At 44.7% G+C, this 23522-nt stretch overlaps 1 protein-coding gene across 5 annotated transcripts in view; it reads right to left on the reverse strand.

Moving 5' to 3' along the window:
• The window catches only part of PRDM16 (PR/SET domain 16), a 241775-nt gene that overhangs the window by 96939 nt on the left and 121314 nt on the right, over positions 1–23522 (reverse strand). For all 5 annotated transcript variants that reach the window (XM_050322469.1, XM_050322468.1, XM_050322472.1 and 2 more), the window contains one exon: positions 20308–20358. In XM_050322469.1, coding sequence (XP_050178426.1) covers positions 20308–20358 — 51 coding nt within the window. The remainder of the gene's footprint in view (positions 1–20307; positions 20359–23522) is intronic.

Genomic DNA, 23522 nt, shown 5'->3' on the forward strand with positions numbered 1-23522 from the left:
AAGCAGCTTGTCCGAGAGTTTTCCAGCTTACAGCCATCTCCAAGGATGCTTTAAAAATTCCAGTAAATAAGGGACTGAAGAAGAACTCTAGATTAAACACAAGAAAACCTGAACATTTTTTTAAATCCTTGGAAGTGCATTAATGGGCTTAATGGTTTATTAACGATTTTGCTTTTATGCTGTTTTCTTAGAACCACATGTCTGATTTCTACAGATACCAAAGTGCCAAGATAACCTAAAAAACTGCTCAGGAGGTACTTCGTGTTCACTTCTAACTACAAAGGACAAGTACTCTGACAGGTCTGGAGTGTTTGCAACCTCTTTGGTGTTTCAAAACCACCTCAGAGTCCTGGGAGCAGGTTCTTGGGCTGTAAGCTGATGGTATGTGATTTAGAGCCTTACTTTTTAAGACATTTCAGATGTGAGCACTGCCTTGGTGGAAACCTCCACTGTCTGTTCCACTTAACAAACCAGCTGCACGAATTCTGTGCAAAAATACGAAATCTATCACTTCACAAATACCTGGGCAATGCTTTATTCCAGGGGCTCCTTCCCATACCTGCGGTGGGTTTTTTTTCCCCTCTCAGTTGAGTGTCCAAAGCCACAGAACAACCCATGAATCTCACAGGATTCTTGTAATGGCTTTTAAACCCTACATTGTGGGCTGTTTATGGCGCAGTTGCATTTGCTTTAGAGATTTGTTTTAATGCTGTTGGTGTTATTTAGAGAGATATTAAATTCAAACAGCTTTATGGTTGCTAATAAACATCTATTACCATTACAGACATTCTGATATAAAAGCCTCATACAGGTGCTTTCTCTCAACTATGCAGATTTGATTGATTAGGCCACAGTAGTTTATTTTACACTTCAGTGGTCACTAAATCTATCGTTAAGATTAAAAATTGCAGTTTGTGCAGTCTGGGAATAACTTCGCGTTTAAGCTGTAAAATAAAAGTCACTTTACCAAAATTCTGAGGGGGAAAAAACACAACACACAGAGGAAGCTAAACAGAGAAAAGTTTGTAACACCTTATTCAATTCTTCAGAAGATGAATTTCATAGAATCCCAGAATGGTTTGGGTGGGAAGGGACCTTAAAGCCCATCCAGTGCCACCCCCTGCCACGGGCAGGGACACCTTCCACCAGCCCAGGCTGCTCCAAGCCCCATCCAACCTGGCCTTGGACACTTTCAAGGATGGGGCAGCCACAGCTTCTCTGGGTAACCTGTGCCAGGGCCTGCCCACCCTCCCAGGGAAGGATTCCTTCCCAATATTCCATCTAACTCTGCCCTCTGGCAGTGGGAAGCCATTCCCCCTTGTCCTGTCCCTCCAGGCTCCCTTCAGGTACTGGAAGGCCTCAGTTAGGTCACCCTGAAGGCTTCTCTCCTCCAGCTGGACCATCCCAATTCTCCCAGCTCTTCCCCATAGCAGAGCTGCTCCATCCCCCCCAAACACAGCCCGTAAAATCCCGGGAACACGAAGCTGGAACCAAGAGGGGTCTGCTCCGGTCACAATTCTGGGCAGCATCGAGCACCATGCCCTGCTGGCACAGGAAAGGCCCTGGGCATCCCTGGGGTTCAGTTCTCTCCCTGCTGGCACAGGAGAGGCCCTGGGCATCCCTGGGGTTCAGTTCTCTCCCTGCTGGCACAGGAAAGGCCCTGGGCATCCCTGGGGTTCAGTTCTCTCCCTGGTGGCACAGGAAAGGTCCTGGGCATCCCTGGGGTTCAGTTCTCTCCCTGCTGGCACAGGAAAGGCCCTGGGCATCCCTGGGGTTCAGTTCTCTCCCTGGTGGCACAGGAAAGGTCCTGGGCATCCCTGGGGTTCAGTTCTCTCCCTGGTGGCAGCTCTGACCCGCTGCCATTTGCAGCAGGGCCATCCAGCCGCGGCAGAGCTCGGGAAGGGAAGTTGGCCGACTTTAGGCGTGACATCTGCACTAACAATTCTGATTCCAGCGCCGTGTCATTTGTTACTGTCTCCTGCATTAGCTGCTCCACGGTGCCCACTGGCCCCGAGTCCATCCCCCCGTGGAGCCCAGCCTGCCGAGCCGTGCTCAGACAGTGACCACCTGGGAGCAGGTTGATAAATGGCCAGTTTATAATGCTGTCATGCCAATTTTGTCCTATGGGAAATGTGTGTCTCTCTCAAAACAGCTTATTACCAACCTGTGGCTGAGGCAATGATCAATCAAACTGATCAGATATGGCAAACATGGTAACTGATATAAAGAAGATTTCTTGCTACACAGTTTGAGGTTAACGTGACAAATGATGGAGTGAGAAAGAATAACTTAGAGGGAAAACCCAGCCCATTAAAGGCTGAACTTAGAAGCAGCTTTGGGAAGCTGAGTTAACAACACATCCTTTTAACATGTGCTCGTATTCCCTGCTCATTGAGGTAACCCTGAATACATTCCCTTGTAAACTCCTTGTATAATCCAGAAAGAATGTTTTTTTAAACATTGTCTGATTACAAAGAGAAATTTAAACCTCCTACACCCATCCTCAGTGCTTGGATATGATGAGTCACAGCACAGGTAATGCCAGATTCCAGATACAACACATCTTGTCAAAATCCCAAAATATTTTGAGGGATTCTATTGTCTGTCAGAGCAGAGCTGAGAATGACATTTCTCCCAGAACTTCATCTATTTGCCTTCAAAGTGGTGGAATCCTCCACCTGCATAACCCGACTGTGATGCAGTGGCTTTTCTAAAGCATGCCCAGAGAAACAGACTCTGGGTGCTCAGATTATGAAAGCCCTTTCTGCTTCGCTGCTCACACAGTTCTGAGCCCAAATCTGGCAGAACTGGGTGTCGAATCCGTCCCGTTATCCTTTCGGGTCTGGAGCAGGGAGCGTCCCTCCAGGATCAGCACACAGAGCTGTGGCTCTTGGAGAGCTGTTCCAGCGGCTGTCGAGCCTCTGGCAAACGTCTGAGATCATTCACTTGACTGAGTTTGTGAAAACGAAGCCTTATTTGCTGGCAAAATTAATGAGAAAAGAGTGTTCAATGAGACAATAATTTATGGCTTCCGCAGCAGCAGGAAAGGACAGGGAAGCTCATCTGACTCGGTGCTTCCCAGGAAAGGCAGCTCTGAGGGGGCAAAAGTGTGCATTTCTTTCCAGAACCATCGTCGGCCATTTCAAAATCGGGTCCTTAGCGGGGTATTTTGTTTTATGAAACCCTTCCAAAATTGATGAAGGTTGAAATAAATGGCCCTTTGTTCCCTCCCCCAACCACTGCATTTAATGATGGCGAAATAAAATTCTACTCCGTGGCCGCACGCCAGAGATCAGATGATACAACCAACTCACAACATATTTTAAATTTTGTGCTACATTGAAAATTGAGACACATTCAGATAGGCTGGGAGCTGCACACATCCAGCATTATCTCCCCTCACTGCACGGGAAAGTCAGAGCTGCAAATCGTGTCCTTTTCCCTGAAACTCCCGTCTCTAATCCAGCCATAAACACCAACTCTTTGCCTTTCAAACACAGAAAACTGCCAACAGAAAAGCCAGAAATGCATCAGACAATAAGAAGAGCGATAATGGCCACCAAACTCCGTTCTTCTCCCCCCTCTTTTTTTAACAGATAGGTTTTAGACTCTATAATAATCACGCAGCTAAGATACAAGGTCTCTTGTTGGCAATAACCTACATGACATGACTTAGAAGGCAGGTGTTACTGTAATTAGCTATTGTTTGACTATCAAAAGTCAGAGCTGATTAAAGCCACTAAGTACAAGTGCACTATTTTATTTCAAAGAATATTATGAACTGCATGCTGGGACTCTTTCACTGCGGCCCTACCTTCCGGAGTCTGCTAAGAGCCCATGCCAGCAGTAATCAAAACTAAAATCTGCATAAACCTTCAGGGTTTTAATTCAAGCAGAGCCCTTTCATTAGAAATATGTTACTTTATGAAATCTGGTCGCCAGCAAGGGGAGAAAAATGTGACTTCTTAAGAAAAGTGAATGGCATCTCTTTAGTGATTAACCCAAGATTAATGGAGGCTCCTACTGCTCGGCCTAAGTCCATTTTATTGCTAATTCATTTAGGTACTATTTCAGATGTACTTGATGAAAGTCACCTGCTAAGAAGTCATGTTTTGGCAAGCAAGGATAGCCATTATGGTCAAATCCCAAATAGAATTTTTATTAAAGAAGCTTTGAAAAGTGTCTTGTATTAGTCTTTCAGAGACATACTATTTAATGTACTCAATTAGTTAAAAATTTGGGGCCCAAGTCACTAATCAAACATTCATAATGCTTTTTTTAAAATTTTTTTTTAGTCTACATGCATCTTTAATGTTCCAGGTAGGATGAACACTGCACTGAACAGGGACATTTATATTCAGACAAAAGCAGCAACACTGAGACTTACCCAGAAGTGGGTGGGATTTGGGTAAGTGCACGGTGGGATCCGGGAAATGTTGGCTTGGCAGAGCATCTCTTTGTTCCCTGGGATGCTGTGGGGAGTGGGGACTTATGCAAATCACATGTTCCTAAACTGTACCTAATCACTGAGCTTTGGCTCCTGTGTACATTTAGAGCATGAGGTTTGATCCCTTAACACAAATCATTTTAGGTTTTGACTTTTCTGCCGTTTGTTCCTTTGATAAATAAGAGTTTCTGGGATTTAACGATCAGAGAGCACAAAAGACTGATTTGTCACCTACCCCGTGAGATCTGTTCAACACAAAGCACCTCCACAGCCCATCTGAAGCTCAGCCCCTGTTTGCAGGTTGGGCAAGCTTTGACCCATGGACAATTCCATGAGCTGCCACGACACCTCTGTAGGTTTTATACATGAGCTTTGCTTCCCTGCACTGTGGAGATGTGAAATCCTGACAGCCAGGCCAGGAGCTCTCACTCTGAAGGGGGAAAAGGCGTGTTCTAGAGGTAGGTTTGGTGATCACACACATCTGAGCTTCACGTGCAGTCGTGCCCTTCTTTTCAAAAAAATGGACAATGTCTGAAGGGGGTGAGAAAGATCAGCCCCTCACCTGCGAGGCACCTGCAGTGAGGAGCATCTCCTAAAACCTACATTATTAAATTAGTGCTGACCATTCCTGGTGACCTGTGGGTGATGAGTGACTTTTACCTTCTGCTGGGACCCAACAGCACAACAACCCAAACACTACAAGTCACACTTTGGTGTTTCTCCTGAGAAGTGAAACAATCTGGTTCCTAAACTTTTACCTTTTTTTTTTTTTTTTTTTTTTTAAAGACTGATACGGTTTACAAAATACTGACTGGGACTGTTAAAATTAGTGGGAGCCACAAAACCAGGCAGACACCTGCAAGATGCCACACAACATGCCAGCAGCTCCCTGGTGCCGACAGGTCCCTACCAAGGAGAGCAGGAAGGCTTCCAACACTCCTCGAGCAATATTCAGAATTGTTAGTGATGGCAACACATTCCATGGTAGAACTCTGCTCCTGGGAGACTGCACAAAAAATCAGCCTGGACTTAAAACACTTCACTAAGGGAACGTCCCGCTGAAGGAGCCGCCCTCGTGTGATAACAAAGTTATCCTAATCTGCTCCCCTTGTGTGCTGGGGCACTCACACATGCAAATCTTGTCTTGTTCAACCCTGTTTGTTCACCTCCATAGTCCTTCGGTGATTCAAATCTGTGTCTTACTATCCTATAATACCCTTGTCTAACAGTTCTTTTTAAATGCATGTGTTAATTATCTTGCCACCGCTGTAATTTCTCCCTGTAGTCCATTAATTAAGAGGTCACAATCTAAGAGCATGTTTACCCAATAAGCTTTCTTTTTTAATTATCCTAATTGCTTGGATACTGACAAAGACTCCATCCCTCCCCTTCCTCTGAGTGGATTAGAAAACGACATTTCAAAGCCCCACACAATGATGGGTCTGTAAAACATACACATAAATATATATATATATTTGTTTCTGTAACTCCACGATGTTCAAACCTCAAAGGTCAATGGGACACAAGCATTTGTATAGCTGCATAAACTGGAGATACAAATTGCTCTCCATTAACTGATCTACTAGTCTGGGATGTTCTACTGGTCAGGAAAAACACAAGCAAAACCTTAAACCTTCAGTATAGGAACAAGATGGATGGGCACAGCTCGGGCTGTCCTGGAGACCATCAGTGCCTCTTACAGCAGCACCTACAGGGATGTCTCTGGGTGAAAGCAAGCAGAAAAAGAAAGAAAGAAAGAAAAAAAGGCACTAAGCTTTCACTAAGCAGAGAAGATCAATGATTATTTTCCCCCTGCCCAATATCCCCTTCCCATAGGTCACATCTTGCCAAGCTGGTCCAAATACCTCTTTTACTGACTTCGCAAAACTCAACAGACAAAATCTCTACCACTTAAAGAATTTTAAACCCTTCCTTTTGTCAAGTTTTTAAAAGGGAAAAGTAGCTATTTGAATTCCAGATAGGATTTTAGCACAACAATTAGTAGAGGTTATGTCCAGAAAAATTACTACTGTGACAGAGTATGAAACACCATTTGATATGTCCAGTGAATTTTTTTTTTGTTTTAATAAAGCAAATGTCTCATTCAGACTAGTCATCCCAGGAACTATATAACAGAAGTATAATTACTTAGAAATTGCTTAGGTAAGCGTGATTGATGCATGGTAAATAGATGTTTCCAGCACTTATTGTTTCTTCCTGATGGATTAGGAAGAGTTGTTTAACAGTTCATTTGACCAGTCTCTCCTGGTGTTTCTCGAGTCTGGCTGTGCCAGTCAGCACCAGCAGTTCCTGGTAGTTTAAGTCTCTTTAATAAAGATTAAGATGTCAGAGGTCCTGCATTGCACAAAATCCCGATTTTATTAAGTTCTCATTATCAGCTGAAATATGAAGTGCATTTCTTTTCATCTGAAGTGCGGCACTTTCTCAAGGGAAAGGACAGATGAGTCACAGACGTTTCTGTGGTTAAGGATGGGTTTGCTCCAATGTTGGTTGACGCTGGTGAACATTTCCTCACCTGATGGGCATCACAAACCTGGACATTTCTGCCCAGAAGGTGTCTGAATATCACGAGTGAGGACAATCACGACATATTAGTGAGCTGGCAGTGGTGAGCGCGGGGCTGAGTACTCACACTCCAGCACTCAAGTCAGCAGTGCTTCCCTTAGAGAGCAGCACCACAAACGTGTTGGGCAGGAGAACTGAGACCTCAAAGGTCACCCAAGCAGGACTGGTTACGCTCAGCCAGCGTTCTGTCCCCTCCTCGTGCTCGGCAGGTCGAGAAGAGCAACAGCACCAGGGCTCCATCACAGGAGCTGACAGAGGCATTCAAAGTCCACCCTGGCCAGCAGGCAGATAAGCTCTAATGCCATCGAGGTGAACTTAGGCAGCAGCTGATAAAGGGAACCTGCTGAAGGGCAGCACCAAAGGTGTTGCTTCCGAAAGGCTCCTGTTTAATCCTGTGGGTGTGATCATCACCCTCACCCCAGAAACATCCAGGTCACTGATACACAAAGGGACACGGAAGCAGGTTCACAATTTCCCTGTGTGATACTCACAGCCGTGCTCGTAAATGATTTTTGAAAGCTGACAAATTGATGTATTTTGCATATTTTAAAGCAAGTCTTTGACAAACTCCTTGTTTTCAACGCTGACAATTGCAGGGAGCAAAGAGCTGGCACTGTGCGTGTTTGAGCAGGATGGCTCTCGCTGGGAATCACTCCTCAGAAAGAGTTAAGAGGCAGAAACAGTTGTTCTGGTGTCCTGCACCACGGGATCAATCCCCCAGACAGGCTCCCAGAGCAGCTCCCGGGAGGGTTAAGCTCTATTACTTCTGGTCTCTGACACTGCTAATGGCACTCTCTGACTAATTGCATTTCTATACCTCCACATACGTCTAGGCAACAAATAAGCCCTTTAATCAAACAGCTTCATCTACTTCTAATTAATTCCATTTCTATGCCTTTTTAAGAGCACAGGAACATACAGAGATAGAGATGATCGAGCACATTCCATGGCCAGCTGACGACAACTGTTCTGCTCAAGCCTCCCTCATGACTGTGACCAGTTCTGTGTGTCCCCACCCTACACCTTTAGGACTTCAGCCACCTGAGGCCGAGTGGATTCTCACCAAAGGCACGTGGTGGCTGTTGGGAGTTAGTTATGATTCCCTCAGTGAACTGCTCTTGCATTTGCTCATAGATTTAATCACTTTTTGTTTCCCTCAGGACCTGTATTGGCCTTGCCCTGCGAGCGCACCGATGTGGTGAGGGACGACTGTGGCATCAGCTGAGCAAACACAGAGGGGTTGTTTGCACACCCAGACCGAACGGAAAGTCTACAATTTGAGGGCCACCAGCTTTGAGGGAAATGCTGATTCCTCCCCGGCATTCACTTCTTTGATAAAACAGGTCGAGGTATCAGGAAAATAAATCCCCCCTCGGTATTTAGGAAAGAGAAACACATCTGGCAGGGGCTGCCTGCTGCAAAGGTATGTATGTACAAAAGGCACGATAAGTGGGTGCTGAATACCGAGGAGTGGCAATTATCAGTTCCACGTATCATTAGAGTCTCTCAGCTTTTCAATAGCACAGAGTTCCTAATACTGTGTTTACTAGACCAGGTAAAAGGGGACTCTTAATACTGTGCAAATATGACTTACCAAAGGACTTTGCTTTCTCACCTATTCCTGGGCTTTTCAAATCAACATTATTAATTGGCGGCTTATCTGTAAGTGCTGTCTGGCAGTTAAAGGATGTTTCCACCCATTGCCACGATACATAGAAACTCAGCAATGTCAGCCCCAAGGACAAAGAACTGCCATGTTGGAACAGAAAAATACATTGACACCTTAAATCTTCTTTATAAAAGCAGAAAGCATTACAGCATTCATTTGCTATCCCTTCCTGCAGCTGTTATTCCCTGTTCTATCATCCCTGGTTTTCCTTCGTGTATTAATTCAGGACTCTGGTTTACAGTTGCAAATATTAGAGCTTTTGTAAATTTTTTCCCCTATTTCTTTTATTTTATTTTCCTGTGGATTTCTGTTATCCAGGTGTCTATAAATACACGCTTTAGAACCTGGATCAACTAGTTTCCACCCTGGGAAACTCAGCCACACTGGGATTTTAGGAGGTAACTTTCAGCCCTTTCAGATCAGCTTCCTCTTAACCTGCCAGCTCTCCTGAGCACCAAATCCACTTGAAAATGGAGAGAGGGAAAAAAAAAAAAATGTTTGGCTGATAAGGAACGCTGAACACAAAGAGCGCGACACTTGCCAGGCAGCGCTAAAGAAAAGCGAAAAGAGCCCAAAGCGAGCAGAAAAGCCCCGCGTGGGCCCCGCTGCCCCCGGGCGAGCACAAAGCGGGGCACAAAGCGGGGCAGCCGCGCTCGCTGCGCTGCGATCGCCGCGATAAACCCGGCGGGCTCTGCCCTGCGCTCCCTGGGGTACCCAGCCCAGCCTGGCAGGGATCCGTCTGAAGCTCTGCAGAGCGTGGCAGGTATTCCACCTCCTCCCCGCGCACTCCGCTCAGGTGCTCGGCTCTTCTGCTATCTCATTTTTCTGGCCATCCAGCCCAAACCTTTCCTGCTGCAAGGCTGGTTCCTTCTCGTCTTATTCTGATGGATGCATGGCACAGATGATGTCTTTTTTAATAGATGCCTTTTTTTTATATATATATTTTTTTTTTCTTTAAATATCCACCTCAATGAATAACCATTGCCTTTTTTTTTTTTTTTTTTTTAAAAAAAAGGCAATGGTTATTCATTGAGGTGGATATTTAAAGAAAAAACCAAAAAAATATTTGGTGCGCTGTGTTAGCACAAAGGGGGAGGGAGCTCTGTGCAAGCACAGAAAATGCAGGTGAACTGTTCTGTGTGAGTGAAAACAAACTGGAGGGTGAAGGACCACTACAAAGGTAAATCGGGGCTGTGTAAATGCAGAGAGAGGTTTGGTTGTCCTCAGATGGGAGAGAGACTTAGCAAACACATGGCTGTTATAATGCAGTGTTTGACATCTTTAAGCATCATAGAAAAAGAGTTCAAAAAGCATGAGACTGGGAGAACAGGAGCACACAGGCAGTGAGACCAACAGAACTTCTGTCCTACCCAAAGAGAGTCCAGCACGTTTTCTGAGTGACACTGAATATTAATTTAACCACATAGCTGAGAAATGTATCTGGAAAATATATTCTCCTTCTTAAAAACCCCAGATCTGCTCATTATGCCAGTCATGGTGACGTTTGGGGTTCTGCTTCGTGAAGAACCAATCCACTTAGGTATCCTAAAACAAAAAGTCTTTTCTTTTTAATTCCACCAAACTTCTGCAAGAAGGAAAACACACTCAAAGCCTTGTCCAGCTCTAAAGGATTTCTGAACTTTCAGAGAAAAAGAAAAACTCCATTAGTTTCTTTTCTAATCACTTCTGTGCATAAACTTCTAATACTTCCAAGCTTTCCCTGGCACTGCAAACAGAACAGAGAAAATGCAACAAGGAAACCTATTTCTCTGGTATTTCCAGCCCAGTTAGTTTGAGGAATTAGAAGAAATTTATGCAGACCTCCCCCCACCCCCCCCAAAAAAAAAACCCAACAGTCATGTGCAAGGTTTTCATCGATGTTTTTCAGACCAAAGGGGTTCTGATGAATTTCAGAGATGCATCCAAACTTCGCAGCGAGTTTCCAAACCAAACAGAGCTGCGAGCTCTGACATTCGTCGGTGCCTTGTTTGCCAGACTTCCTATCATGCAGCAAAAAGGACCATTTCAAGCCATCTCCTTAAAAAAATCTCGCTATCTCGATATTAATAATTAAAATTCCCACATCATGACCTCTTTCCATGGATCCAAACAACTTTAAAAAGCAAAATGGACCCTGGATTTGTGTCAACAGCTGCTGGGCACAAAGTGAAGTGTTTCAGCTAAAGTCATCCAGGCCCCTGGATGAGGATGGGTTTTGTTGGATGCCACTGGTCAGACACCTCCAGTGTAGCAACACCTTGGGAAAAAGAGCATGATCTCACACCCCTCCACACATTTCCTACCCCAGGGGTGCCCAGTTTGTGCCCGTTTTTAGCAGAGATGTGCCGGGGGCTGCAGGAAATCCTCTCACAGCAAAGAGCAAATAAGCATATGGTGAACATCAGACCTGGAATGGAAGATGGGATACCATTCAAATTAGAAGTTTTTATTGGCAAAAGGGCCGGCAAATGTAAACTGCCAGGAATAAATTTACGTTGGAACTCTGAAGACATGTTCTAGTCATCAGAAGACAAAGAGCCTGAAAGAAATTATCTTACTTAGGGAGAGCACAACCTACTCAGGAGAGACTGTCCATCCTCACTGCTCGGGATCGCAGGAAACCGGGCAAAAGAACCCCCAGGGCTGCTCCAGACCTGCCAGGAATCCAGGTGAAAAGGAAACCCCCACCCCCAGATGAGCTAAAAGAAAAGGAATGATGTCAGTGCACCGACCATCCCAGCTCCAGACAGGGCTGAGTGTCTCCCGACTGACAGTGTTTTCCTGAGTGTGTGCATTTACATGGCAACCTGGGCCTCAGCACAGCTGAGCTCTTGCCATGAGTTTTTCAGGATTCACCTTTTTTTTTTAAGATTCCTGTGACCAAGAAAATGATTAATCTCCATTTCAGGGCAGCAGGAGCTGAGTAAGAGACTGCCTGGATTTGCCAAGATAACCAGGAGGAAGGCCCAGGTTACTTCTGGGCAGAACTACAGAAAAAAAAGTGAACCAGGTATTAAGAGAAGAGATGAACAATGGAAGTCAAGACTTTCCTGGGTTTACCTACAAGTGTATGTAATTGGAAGGGTAAATATGAGGAAAGTGAAAATTACTCCTGATTAACTTTTAAATTGAATTCTTAAGGAAAGAAGAATTTCGCACTACCATAAAAACTGCCTGGAGGCACCAGCATTGATGCACATTTCCAGAGTTTCCACCAGACTCCACGAAAGGAAGAACCAACCTTCTGGGTGAGGTAAGCCTGAAATTCCAGTGGAAATTAGGAAAAGCAATTCCTTTAGGACTTGTGATTTATTCTCCTGGAACAGAAGGAATTACTGCACAAACCAGGGTCTAAAATGTTCTGACAGCAGAGATGCAGAACTATCTGTACAGTAATTATTAACGAGCTGGAAAAATGCCGGGTAGCAAACTCAGCTCCTTTCTCCAGGGCCAACATTCATGTCAACAAATCCCTAAAATAATCAGCTAACTCCGGGAGATTAGAAGATGCCTTGATATGACAGAAGATTTCTTAATTTCAGTTACTTACAGGGCCCATCAAGCCTCAATAGAAACAAGAAGAAAACTTCCTCCAAACTTTATAAACCAGTTTATAATCTATTCCACAGCTTTTGGTATTTCTTTTCTATATTCTGTATTGCAGTCTAAAATAAGGAGAGGAAAAAAGTAATAAAAAATATTCATCACTTGGGTAGCCAAGAAGGGATTTAAGCACTTAATTTAGACTCCTTCTGCTACTACTGTTGTTATATATTTATTTTTTTATATATTTATACACATGTTTACAAAGTGTTGCTATTGCATGCTGAACTTTCCATGGGTAAAGGCAGAAGACACCACGGAACATCACAGAAGAGTTGACTTCTAGTAATTTTTTTTCTCCCAAAACTGCCCTATGAAAACTAAATTTACTTCGAGTTTTTTTTCAGAACACGTATTTTATCATCTCATAAAAATCTCATCTAATCTGAAACCCCATCATCAAAATTCACTGCACATGGGACAACAGTCACACCCTCACTGCTTTGTAACCCCTTGATATAATAAAATAAAAGCATTATTTGGGTTTGCTATGAGATATATTTAATTATAGCTCACTGGCATCCAGTTCCCTATGTTTTGGCTTTACTTTTTGCCTTTTTAGAGCAGCACCGCAAGTGTTGGAGCCAATTCCAAGTCATTCTCGTGGCTATTCTCCCCCCCACATCCCTCCTTCCTCCCTCCCCACTTGCTGTCCAGGTTCTCCCGTTTATCCAGTGAGCTCCAGCAGGCTCCTGCCTGATCCATATTCTCTTCAGCAGCTGCACAGTGGGGTTAACCCAACCCTGCACATCCCTCAGGATCACAGACTGCACCAACAGAACCACCTGGCTTCTCTAATGCATGGAACTGCAAATAAATCCTGATTCCAGATTCCCCTCCGGAACAGACCCTGCCCTGGGAGCGATGTGTCCTCACACTGAGGGGTATTCCCTGTTCCATGGAAATAACCCAGAGCATCTCCCTCCTCTGCTGCTGTGTCAGCTCCCAGCCCATCCCAGCGTGGTTCTGTATCCAGAGCTAACTCCAGGAACACCTCCTGGGCCCTCCTCTGCATCCAGGGGGGAATCGCAGAGCTGAGGGGAGGGGCTGTGTTACCTTCGGAGTTACCACACAGCCCTGAAATCCCAGAGGCTATCATTCCAAAATTTGTGATGTTTTGTCTACTCTGGTGATTTAAGGTTTGTCAGAAAATGTCAGAAAGGCCACGAGGCCAAGGGCTTCCTGATGACTGAGGATTTTCTTTCACATGACCTTCCTGAGGTTGATTTTGGGCTCCAGACAGTGCTGCCTTCAGCTCTGACAGGGGCCGGCTGGCAGCAGATTCATGGGGATCTCTGGGGCATTCTGGCATTTTTAAACTGAGTCGGGGCTGTAATGCCTCCTAATCATCCAGAATATTATTTCACTAGGAATCGTCTTCCAGGCAGGCTGTAAATGCCAGCCTTTCAGTGTGCAGGGTCTGGTTAGCAGGGAGAAGTCTGGGCTCGAAGGTATGCAAACAATTAAAAACACATCCTGATCCCAGAGAAGAAACACCAGCAAACCTCGAGTGTTTTCTTTACGTGGGGTTTGTAACAGAGACACAGAGAGAGAAGGCAGTTCTGGGAGAAGAGTTAAAACCCTTAAATGTGTGTTAAAACCGTTAATTTGTGTACAAACATAAATGTGTGTTTGTAAGCATCTTCACAAGCACCAAGCAAAGGCAGTTCCCTCACCAGGACATGCAGGCTGTCCCACTATTTGGGAAGTTCTTAGTTTTAAAAAAGTTTATAAATCTCAAATTTGCATGCATCATTAGCATAACTGATTGCTCAGCCACAATGTCCTAATGAGTCTGCATTATGCCCTGATCACAGAATGGTTTGGGTGGGAAGAGACCTTAAAGCCCATCCAGTGCCACCCCCTGCCATGGGCAGGGACACCTTCCACAGGCCCAGGTTGATCCAAGCCCCGTCCAACCTGGCCTTGGACACTTCCAGGAATTCTAAATCCCCAGTGGAGGGGGTTTGGTGATTCCCCCTTGAGCAGATCCCTGGTTGAGCACCAGACCTGGCCTTGCCTCCACTGCTCATGAGATACACAGCAGATCCCGAGTGGAACCAGGGTCTGGGTGGGTTTGTTTTCCAGGGAAGCAGCCTCCTGCCTCCTCACCTCCAAAAAATTGGAGCTGGTTTGGTTCTTAACGCGAGGCCACCACGCAGTCTGCGTGTTTGTGTTTGAGGTGTGTTACGAGGACAAGGTGACCTCCCATAACTCCGTGCCTGGAGTTAACAGACACTTTTATCTGAGGAGATGCTGCTCAGCAGAGATGTGTCACTGGGAACAACGTGCATAAACAGCTCAGCAGTTTGGACACTTCCCTCAGCTACAGCAATTCAGGAAAATAAGACAGTAGGTTATACATCAGTGCTGAAGAACAACTCGAGTCACTGGAGGGACTGACTTACTTCAAAAGAACCAACTTACTTCACAAAAAGGTCTTATTCAAGATTGCATGAGGTGTTCACACCATACCCAAACTCTGCATTAACTCGCCACAGAGAACATGTTAATTGCTGTTAACCATTTAATTGCCTGCACTTCTGGAAGCACTGGGGCAGAGCCCTGGGCCCAGACACGCTGTGACACCTCCTCAAGATGTGCGTGGCTGGAGCTGACCCACTGGAGATACAGAGAGAGCAAACTTAACCACTGCAAGTCGTCTTAACTTGGCCTGATTTATGGGTTCAAACCCCCAGAGTCCTCTTCGTGGAACCATTTCTCATGCACACACACACACACTGAACAACCAAGCCCAAACATCTGTATCACAGAAATTAAACATACAATGTTATTCCTGCAAAATAATTTAACCATCACTTTCTGTGCTGACTTTGCCGTGCCAGCCTTACACCTTTTTTTTTTTTTTTGCTTTACATGCTTCATTTCAGCAAAATCAAGGATGCAAACTTCTTAGAAGTACTTAGTTTCCATGGAAACCTAAGCTGACCGCAACATTATTGTTCTCAAGAGGGAACTGACTTTACTATATGTTCATTCACTGAATTAATGGACTCCTGGTTCTTTTATTAGCAGCTCTCTAACAATAGAAAGAGAGAAATGTTATAAAAAAGACTCTCAGACAACTGTCCACTCTTTTGTCCGGGGCTTATTGGAATGACGCAAGTCTATTCAGGAAAAGATTATAAAAATCAACTCAAAGCTGCCTCTGTTTGTGGCTGCTAAATATACCTTTATTTCATAAAGATACAACCTATAAAACAAGCAAATGAAAGCTCTTTCTGAAATAGGAGTTGTGAGGCAGCGACCACGGCGAAACGGGGCTTTAACTCCACTAACGGGGGTTGTTCACCATCACATGGGGTGGTGGGGCATCATTAACCCCCAGCTCTGCTACGTTCTCACTGAGGATGAAAATCATTTCAAAACTGGGGGGGTTGATTCTTCAACACACAGAAAGGTGAAGAAATACCACTGAAATTCGGGGCTTAAAATCTTCACTAACAGATATGGAAACCCCTTTGACGAGGCAGGGATAATAAATATATTCCTAATCCAGGCTAGCTGCAGAAATGCACGTGCACTTTGTGCCGCAGACCCAGGAACTTTGCAGAGCCCAAGCTAAAAATCTCAAATTTGATCTCTCTGCGGGTGTACAACGTGCTGACAGCCGGAGCTCAGGCCTGAGGGGGTCTGGCCTGGCCAGTAATTGCTGCACAAAAGACAGTTAACAGTTCCCTTGCTCTTCCCTAACTACCTTCCTGACTGCTTATTGAAGCCTGATTTCTTACTCCTCTGGGTCATCATTCATCAGTCCTACAGATCCCGCCGGGAGAGCCCGGCCAGACCTTTCCACATCCCTCCTTGCCAGGGGCCATTTCTGACGGCCCGTGATATAGAAAATGTCTTCACAGCGATCCGGCGGGGCAAGCCGCGCTCATAATACCCAAATAATCATTTGGCAAATTATCATAATTATCAATCAATCATCTCGCGCGAACAATGTGTTCCTGAAGTATCAGATGGTTCCTGTGACCTGTAGCGTTTTGGATATAATAAGAAACCCGGGGAGATTTATGGCCCCATCCCGCTTCGCATCTGCAGCAGCAAAACAGTCGCTGGCTTTTACTTTTGTTTTAGGACTAAAAAGCTTTCCACATACCTGAGTTGTTTTTTTGTTGTTTTGTTTTGTTTACTACTTGGTGCTTTCCAAGAGGCCAAAATTTCTCATCCCACCCAGTTTTCTAACAGTAACTTTGTTTTTAAAAAGATCCGTGTGATTTGTGAGTCCAGAATAAATGTGCCGCATAAATTACTTTTACTTTACAGCCTCATCAGCCCTATACTCCCAGCTTCCAGCATTTTGCGATGTAGGAATGAAGCCAGCCGAGGTAGGGGGGAAAATTGGTTTTGTCTTCAGTTTTTGTTGTGTTTTGCACAATACCAGATTGAATCCAACCCTTTTGAAGCCGATAGCATCTCCCACTCCCTGTGCAGCACATTCTTGTTAATGGATAAATTCAAGCTCTCCAGAAAGTCAAAGAATAAATTTAAAGCCTTTTGCCAAATGCCTATCCTATTGGATTTTGATAAGATGGCTATTGAGCTTTAATAATGTCTTCTATCCTTTTTCAGCTGGCCCTTAACATGTCTCTTTATTTGTCCCTAAAGCCTCTTCAGCAATGCCTTTTTATTACAAGTCTCTCAGCTTGCTCTCAAGGGAGACAGGGTCGACAAGAGTGATAGATAGATAACTCTATAGATTATCTCCCACAGATGTTTTCTCTCCAGTAGCCCCTCAGGCTATTCCCTCTAAGTAAACAGAAACTAAATAGAGAGTCTACTGAAGAGAGAAGTCCCTGAGGTCCCTTGTCACCACGGTCAGAAAAACAGCCTGTCCAGAGGAGCCTGGCTGGGAGCTCTGTGCACACACACAGCTCCTTCCACAGCCTTCTCGAACCATCAGCCAAAGTGACTCTTGGAGGAGAGAGAAATACTCCTACTGCAAAAGATGGGATGTGGAAGGGGCACTGGCCTTGCTTCCTGCCAGAGGAAGTCGAAATCCTTCAGCTCAAAGTTAAAACCAGAATGACAATGATGATGATGATGAAAGCAATGACAACAAGCTGTTGTTTCAATTTATTAAATGCAGTGGAGAAGCTTAGGAAATTCAGAGGGAGGGAACACAGGAGCTGCTCTCTAAGCAAAATAAACAGACTGCAGGGACATGGGTTTGGGAAAAAGGCATTTGGGACCAGGGGACAACACACCCACAGGTCTAACTCTGCTTCCTGCACAGCTCCGAGTGTCTGCATTCAGGCCAACGAAATAAGTGAATTTCCTATTTTTGTATTGGTTTCACAATTGATTATTTAAAACTATCAGGATGAGGAGCTCGTGTGTATTTGTCCAAGTTAAACTAAATATCAGCAAGCAAAGATGACACAAGGAGAGAACTTGTCAGGGGTACAGCACAGATACAGAAAATGAACCTGGATCTGGGTCCTTTAATAATACTGAAATCTTAGTTCCTGTCAGACAACCACTAACAAAGAAATCAGGTTTGTGGTGTTAGTGGTCCCAGCAAAAATAACAGGAATACAAACTGAAAAATACCAGATATAGTGGGAAAATACTTATTTTTGTTCCAAGTCAAAAATGAGCCATACAACAATCTCTGCTATTCTACATCTTCAGACTTCTCACTGCCTTTCAGTTCATGAATAGTTATGTAAAAGAGATTTTTTTTTCCCCCCCAGCAGCTTAACAGCAGAGATAATTCTGCATCAGTTTTTAAGCAGAGATTCCTTCCTGCACATCTTCCTACACCTCTCACTGCCATCCCCTTCCCTTCCCTGCCTTTTCCAGGTTTTACAGATTTTTTTCCTCTGCATTCCAGATTTTTGTTTCTCTTTCTAGTCCTTGTTAGTGCCTGATTCTGAACCTGTGATGCAGCAGTCAAAGGAGCCACTGAAAGGATGGTCTCTCCAGCTCCAATTTCCTCTGCTCCAGTTTAAATCAGGCCACCCACTACAGTTACATTTGTCTTCAGTCACCTTCTCGCCACCAACTTATCTCTGAAGGAACAGGAATAAATTGAAGTCAAATCTCAACTATTGTGTCTTCAGGGATACGACAACTGAATGATTTAGAGAGGCTGGGAAAGGGAATCTGCTCCCAGGAGGGTTTTGTACCCCCGGAGCCAAATGCCAGAGTGCCACTTCCAAACAATTTTAAGACACTACAAAAAATGCCCAGAGTGATTTCTCATTCTTTATTTTTCATTTTCTTCTGAGTGAAAAGCTGTCTCACAGTAGTCTTTTCACAAGCCATAAAGTTTAGACTTGAACTCTTTACCTTACTGCTCTGACCTCCTTTACCCCAGCTGTAAAACCCTACTGCCCATCCTTCAATAAATTTATCACCTCATAAACCCACTAGTGCTTCTCTACAATGCATTCAAAAGACACAAGTGGAAGGCCAGTCCTTCCCCCCTTGTCAAATATCATCAATGTCCAGTTTTATACCTGCAGTACAGGAAAATATTTAGGGACATGGCATTTTACAAAGCCCTGTACTTTTTGCAGCAATCTCCCTTGAAATAAAAGGAATGAAGTTTAAATACAAACCCAAGGGTTGAACATATAAAGGTGCCAGTCTCATGTTTCCTTCTACCCCATTTCACACAACTCCTGCTCTATTTAGAGCAGATTCTGGAGGTGGGGATGGGGAATTCATTTGTGATACTGGAATTAAAGGCTGCATAAGAACCAGCTGAGCATTCACTCCATCCTCGTGAGAAGTGCGTTCCATAATAAGAACCTGCCACCTTGTCACCACGTCTGTCCAGACAAAAGGATCCCACAGAGGCAGAGACAGACACCCCATGAGTTATGGAGATGCCCAAGGTAAAAAGTTCAGCACTATTGCCACAGGTCCCTGGTGAGGTCACTGCGTGGTCAGAGGATGTTCCCTATTGGGAGCCCGGCTGGCGAAAATAAAACCTGCTTTTTTTTTTTTACATGGTAAGAATAGAACAGTCCACAGTGGACATGCATCTGAATACCTTTTCCCAACCTAACTCTGGAGCCTGACAAGTATTACATTTCACTTTGTTTGGCAGAGTGAAACAAGAGTTTGCTTTCGGCTTCCAGAGTCAAGAAGCAGCACTGACGCTCCATCAACAGCAGTGGCAGCTGCGGCCACTTCCAATCTCAAATATTTCCCCACTTCCAAAAACTTTACAAACAGGACTGTGAACATCCTTCACAAGACAACTGCACATGAAAGGAATCACAAACAGCTCCTCATTTAAATGAGGACACACCAGCTCCAGCATTCAAGAGGCTCTAATCAAACATAACTTGTAAAACTTTAATTAGTGAAGCCATTAACCAACAGATAGACATGGGGGAAAAGAAATCTCATTTTAGTGCTTCTGAGAATAACCCCAACCAGAATAGTAGCCTGGCTGCTGAAATATGTCATGCTGAGGCTGCCTCAGAGCTACAGTGAAGACATTTATACAGCTGGGCTGACTGTGGAACACATTTTCTCTGGTCAGTGTTAGAGTTTAAGCACCACAATGTGATGAAAAGCACCAGTAATACATCACATGAGTTAAATTTTACCCTCTCACATATCTATCCCTTTTCCCTTGGACTTCACATAACCCACATTTACACGGTGAAGTGACCTCCAAAAATTTAGCACTTTTAACAAAGGACCAACATTTTCTTTTACTGGAAAAGAAGTAAATGAGGTTTTTCGATTTGGACCAGCAGCTGTTTATGTTGTAGCAGAGTCAAGGAACACCTCAAACTATTATTTTCTCTTTCATAATTACTGGAATCACAAAAAGACAGCAGAATATGCCAGCAGAACCACAACACTTAATCCAAAACAGCAACAGCAAATGCTGGAAAACTTTTACGACGTTATTGCGACAGACACACCTTGGGACAAATGGCAGAAAAAAGGTCCAGGCCTATTTCAGAGCCAGGGAATAAAACAACTCCTGTAAGATTGAGCCACATCCTACCTTTTTTATACTGCCCTCTTGGGAGGTCACCTCGGGATCAGTCAGTATTTGCTAAGGAAAAGCAGAAGAGAAACAAAAGTGAGTTGAGGCACAACTAAGAATGTTACAAGATAATAAGGATGATTGCTGTTGTTGTGATGATGATGATTATAACAATGATGAAGATAACAATAACATTACCAATTTTATTTATTACCTACATATATAAATGTTATATATGTATATAAATACAATAGTTATGTATCATTAGAACAGATATTTATCAATAATAATATGTTCTCAATAACAATGCAATAACAGCAACAACAAAACAACAACAATAACAACAACAGTAAATTATTAATAGTATTTTATGAAGAATAATGGCCCAAACTCTCAACTGCAAAACAGTAACCCAGCCATCTGGGGAGCTGGATGGAGGGCTGATAGCAGAACTATTAGAGAATCACAGAGTCAGAACTGGAAGGGATCCATCAGGATCAATATTTTAAGGTTTTCTGTAGCTTCTCCAAATAATTCCCTTACATTTGGCTGGCATGTTCCTCCCCAGCTGGCAGGTGTGTGGAACGTGGGCACGGAGGGAATGGGGGCCCACGGGCTCTCTGGGATGGAGTCCCGGAGCAGGGAACATCCCACGGGATGCTCCAGCCCCCCCGGCAGCTGCACAGGGAGCTCCTTAATTCCCCCTCCAGCAGAGGTGTGGGGGAACAAGTCATTAAATCGCTGCTGTGCTCCACCTCAGATTAGATCCAGGTCAGCAGGCTTTCGGGGAGGTCAAGTACCTAAACTTTCTATCACCCTGGATACCCCAGCAGGGTAAACACACTGGGAAGGGACCTGATCGAGCAGCAGAGCATTTGAGCGGCTCCCGGGGCTCACTGGGACAGCTGAGGCTAAACAGAACCAGGAAAGGGGAAGGAGCAAGGAAAGGGGAAGGGAAGGGGAAAAGGAAGGGAAGAACCCTAAACCATTCTGTGTTTTACACCAGCCCTGACAGATGCTGAACTGCGGGTTCAAAAGTAGCTGAGAGCAAACAGGATCCAGAGGTGAATCCCAGAGCCATAAATCCTCGTGTGTTCCTGTCCCTGTGCACATCCACACCCTGCCAACTGGCTGGGCACTACTGGAGTGACATATCCGTGCTGCCCAGCCGGGAGTGTCACCTCCCTGCCAGGGAACCAGGGAATGCTGATGCTCCCGAGAGCGCTCCCGGCTCTCACCAGGAACCCGCAACCCCAAAACCTGGGGAGAATTAGGGCACAAAGCTTCCACAGCTGAAATACAAATGCTAAATGACTGGAAAGCCTCGGTGGGACACTGCTGCCTCCAAATGAAGACACTTAACTGCAATTATTATCTGCTAAACCCCTTTAAATAACAATTGGTTACATCTGTGCGTTCAGATGTTTAATCCACCCGTTCAACGTGACCATAAACGTTGAGGGGAAAGAAAACTCAAATGAAGTGCAAATTGGGCTGTGGTGGAGTCCTGTATAAACAGGCTTAAGAGTCAGGAATTCCTGAGTCGGGATCTGGATGCCAACACAAGCTTCCTTTTGTTGGTTTGGACAGAGCTGCGCTCAAGGGGCAAGTTCTGGTCCTCTAAGTGTATTTATTTTCTTTCTTTCCTTTCAATTCATAGCAGATCCCAAATTTCAAAATTCTAAGAGAACACAATTTCTGTAAAAATTATTTCATACCTATTCAAAAATGGTACTTCTGCAGAAAACCCTCAGTGGTGCTGATCTCACTGCTCATTCAGAATATTGGAAAGTGGCTGATTTTTGACAGGGTGAATGATGTTTTATTTTTCCTCTATTACAGAACTTCTGGGGAAACGAACCCTGATTTCATGAAGAATTTCAGCTTCAATGGAACACACTCAGACCCTCAGAACATGGACATTTAATGGTGAACACAGTAGTTGTGCTGGACTGGGTATTAAAGGCCTTTTCCAGCCTTAAGGATTCCATGATTCCGTGTGTGAGAAAGTACTTTAGCAGTAGTGGGAGACTAAGAACTGAGTTTAGATTATATTTTCTGTCCTTTCTTTACACCTGATTTAAAAAAAGGTGTCCAACATGCAGCAGTGTGGGACTGAGCTCTGCCCCAGACCATCTGCCCTGGCTGGGACATGGCCCACAGCCTGAATGTCCTGAATGTCCCATTTCCCCAGCCAGCAGAGCAGGTTGGCAGTTTGACACTGAGGTGGTGTTGGTGTTGCTGGGGTGTCTGTGTGTCTGTAGGGGCAGAGGCCACAACCCCAAACCTGCTGCTGCCCAACAGCTGCCAGGGCTCGGACCGAGCCTCCAGAAACCTTCCTGGGTGGTGGAGGAGACCTCAGAATTCTTCTTCTGCCTTCCCAGTGTGGAGTAAACAGTGCCTGACAGCACCTGTCTGGTCGGGCAGCAGCTCAGGAGTCTCACCAGGTACCCTGGCACACCCCAGCAGATCCCTCTCCGTGGATGATGCAATGCTGGGATGGACATGGCACCTCCTCATGACAGGGGAAAGGGAGAACGAGGGAAAGCAAGTACCAGATGTGATGTTTATTAATAAGAATAACAAAAGATACTTTGAAAATCTACTCTTGGGTAATTTTAGCTCAGGCTGGACTTCATCTTGTGCGAATGCCGTGAGACTAAATATAGTGCTGGCCGTGTCCTGTGGGCTGCACTTCTGCACTTAACACAGATGTTCCTAAATGTACTCAGAATTTACACCATATGCTTTTTCTATCAACTGATATGTTGATTTTAGCCAAAGGAAAGACAACATGTCAGCAGCAGCCACGTCAGAGAAGCCTGTGCTGTGGGACTGGGCTGGAGGTGGATCTGCCCTGGCGATGGATTTCACCTCCTTCCCCTTCCTGGGTTCAGGGAACTGGTGGCAACAGAGTCCTGACTCACTTACATCAGTTAGGGATGTGCTATAATTTTTGCAAAGCCCCCTGAATGTATACTAAACATGTCAAGTAACACCATGTGATTCTTTTTGAAAAACAGTTTACAAGCTGGCATTCTGCAGCTGCAGTTAACCCTAATTTGATTACATTACCGAGACAGATCACAATGAGCTTATGTAAATAGTAACGTTATCCATTCATTCCCTGAGCTCAGATAAACTGTCATTTCAGGGAAAAAAAACCCACCAAAACTTCAATAGGCACGGCCTGATGCATTCAGCAAACCCTGATGGCAAAGAAGATGACAGAG

Source organism: Myiozetetes cayanensis, unplaced genomic scaffold (assembly GCF_022539395.1).
Source record: "Myiozetetes cayanensis isolate MyiCay16 unplaced genomic scaffold, myiCay2020 scf28, whole genome shotgun sequence".
In the NCBI taxonomy this organism is placed as follows: Eukaryota; Metazoa; Chordata; class Aves; order Passeriformes; family Tyrannidae; genus Myiozetetes; species Myiozetetes cayanensis.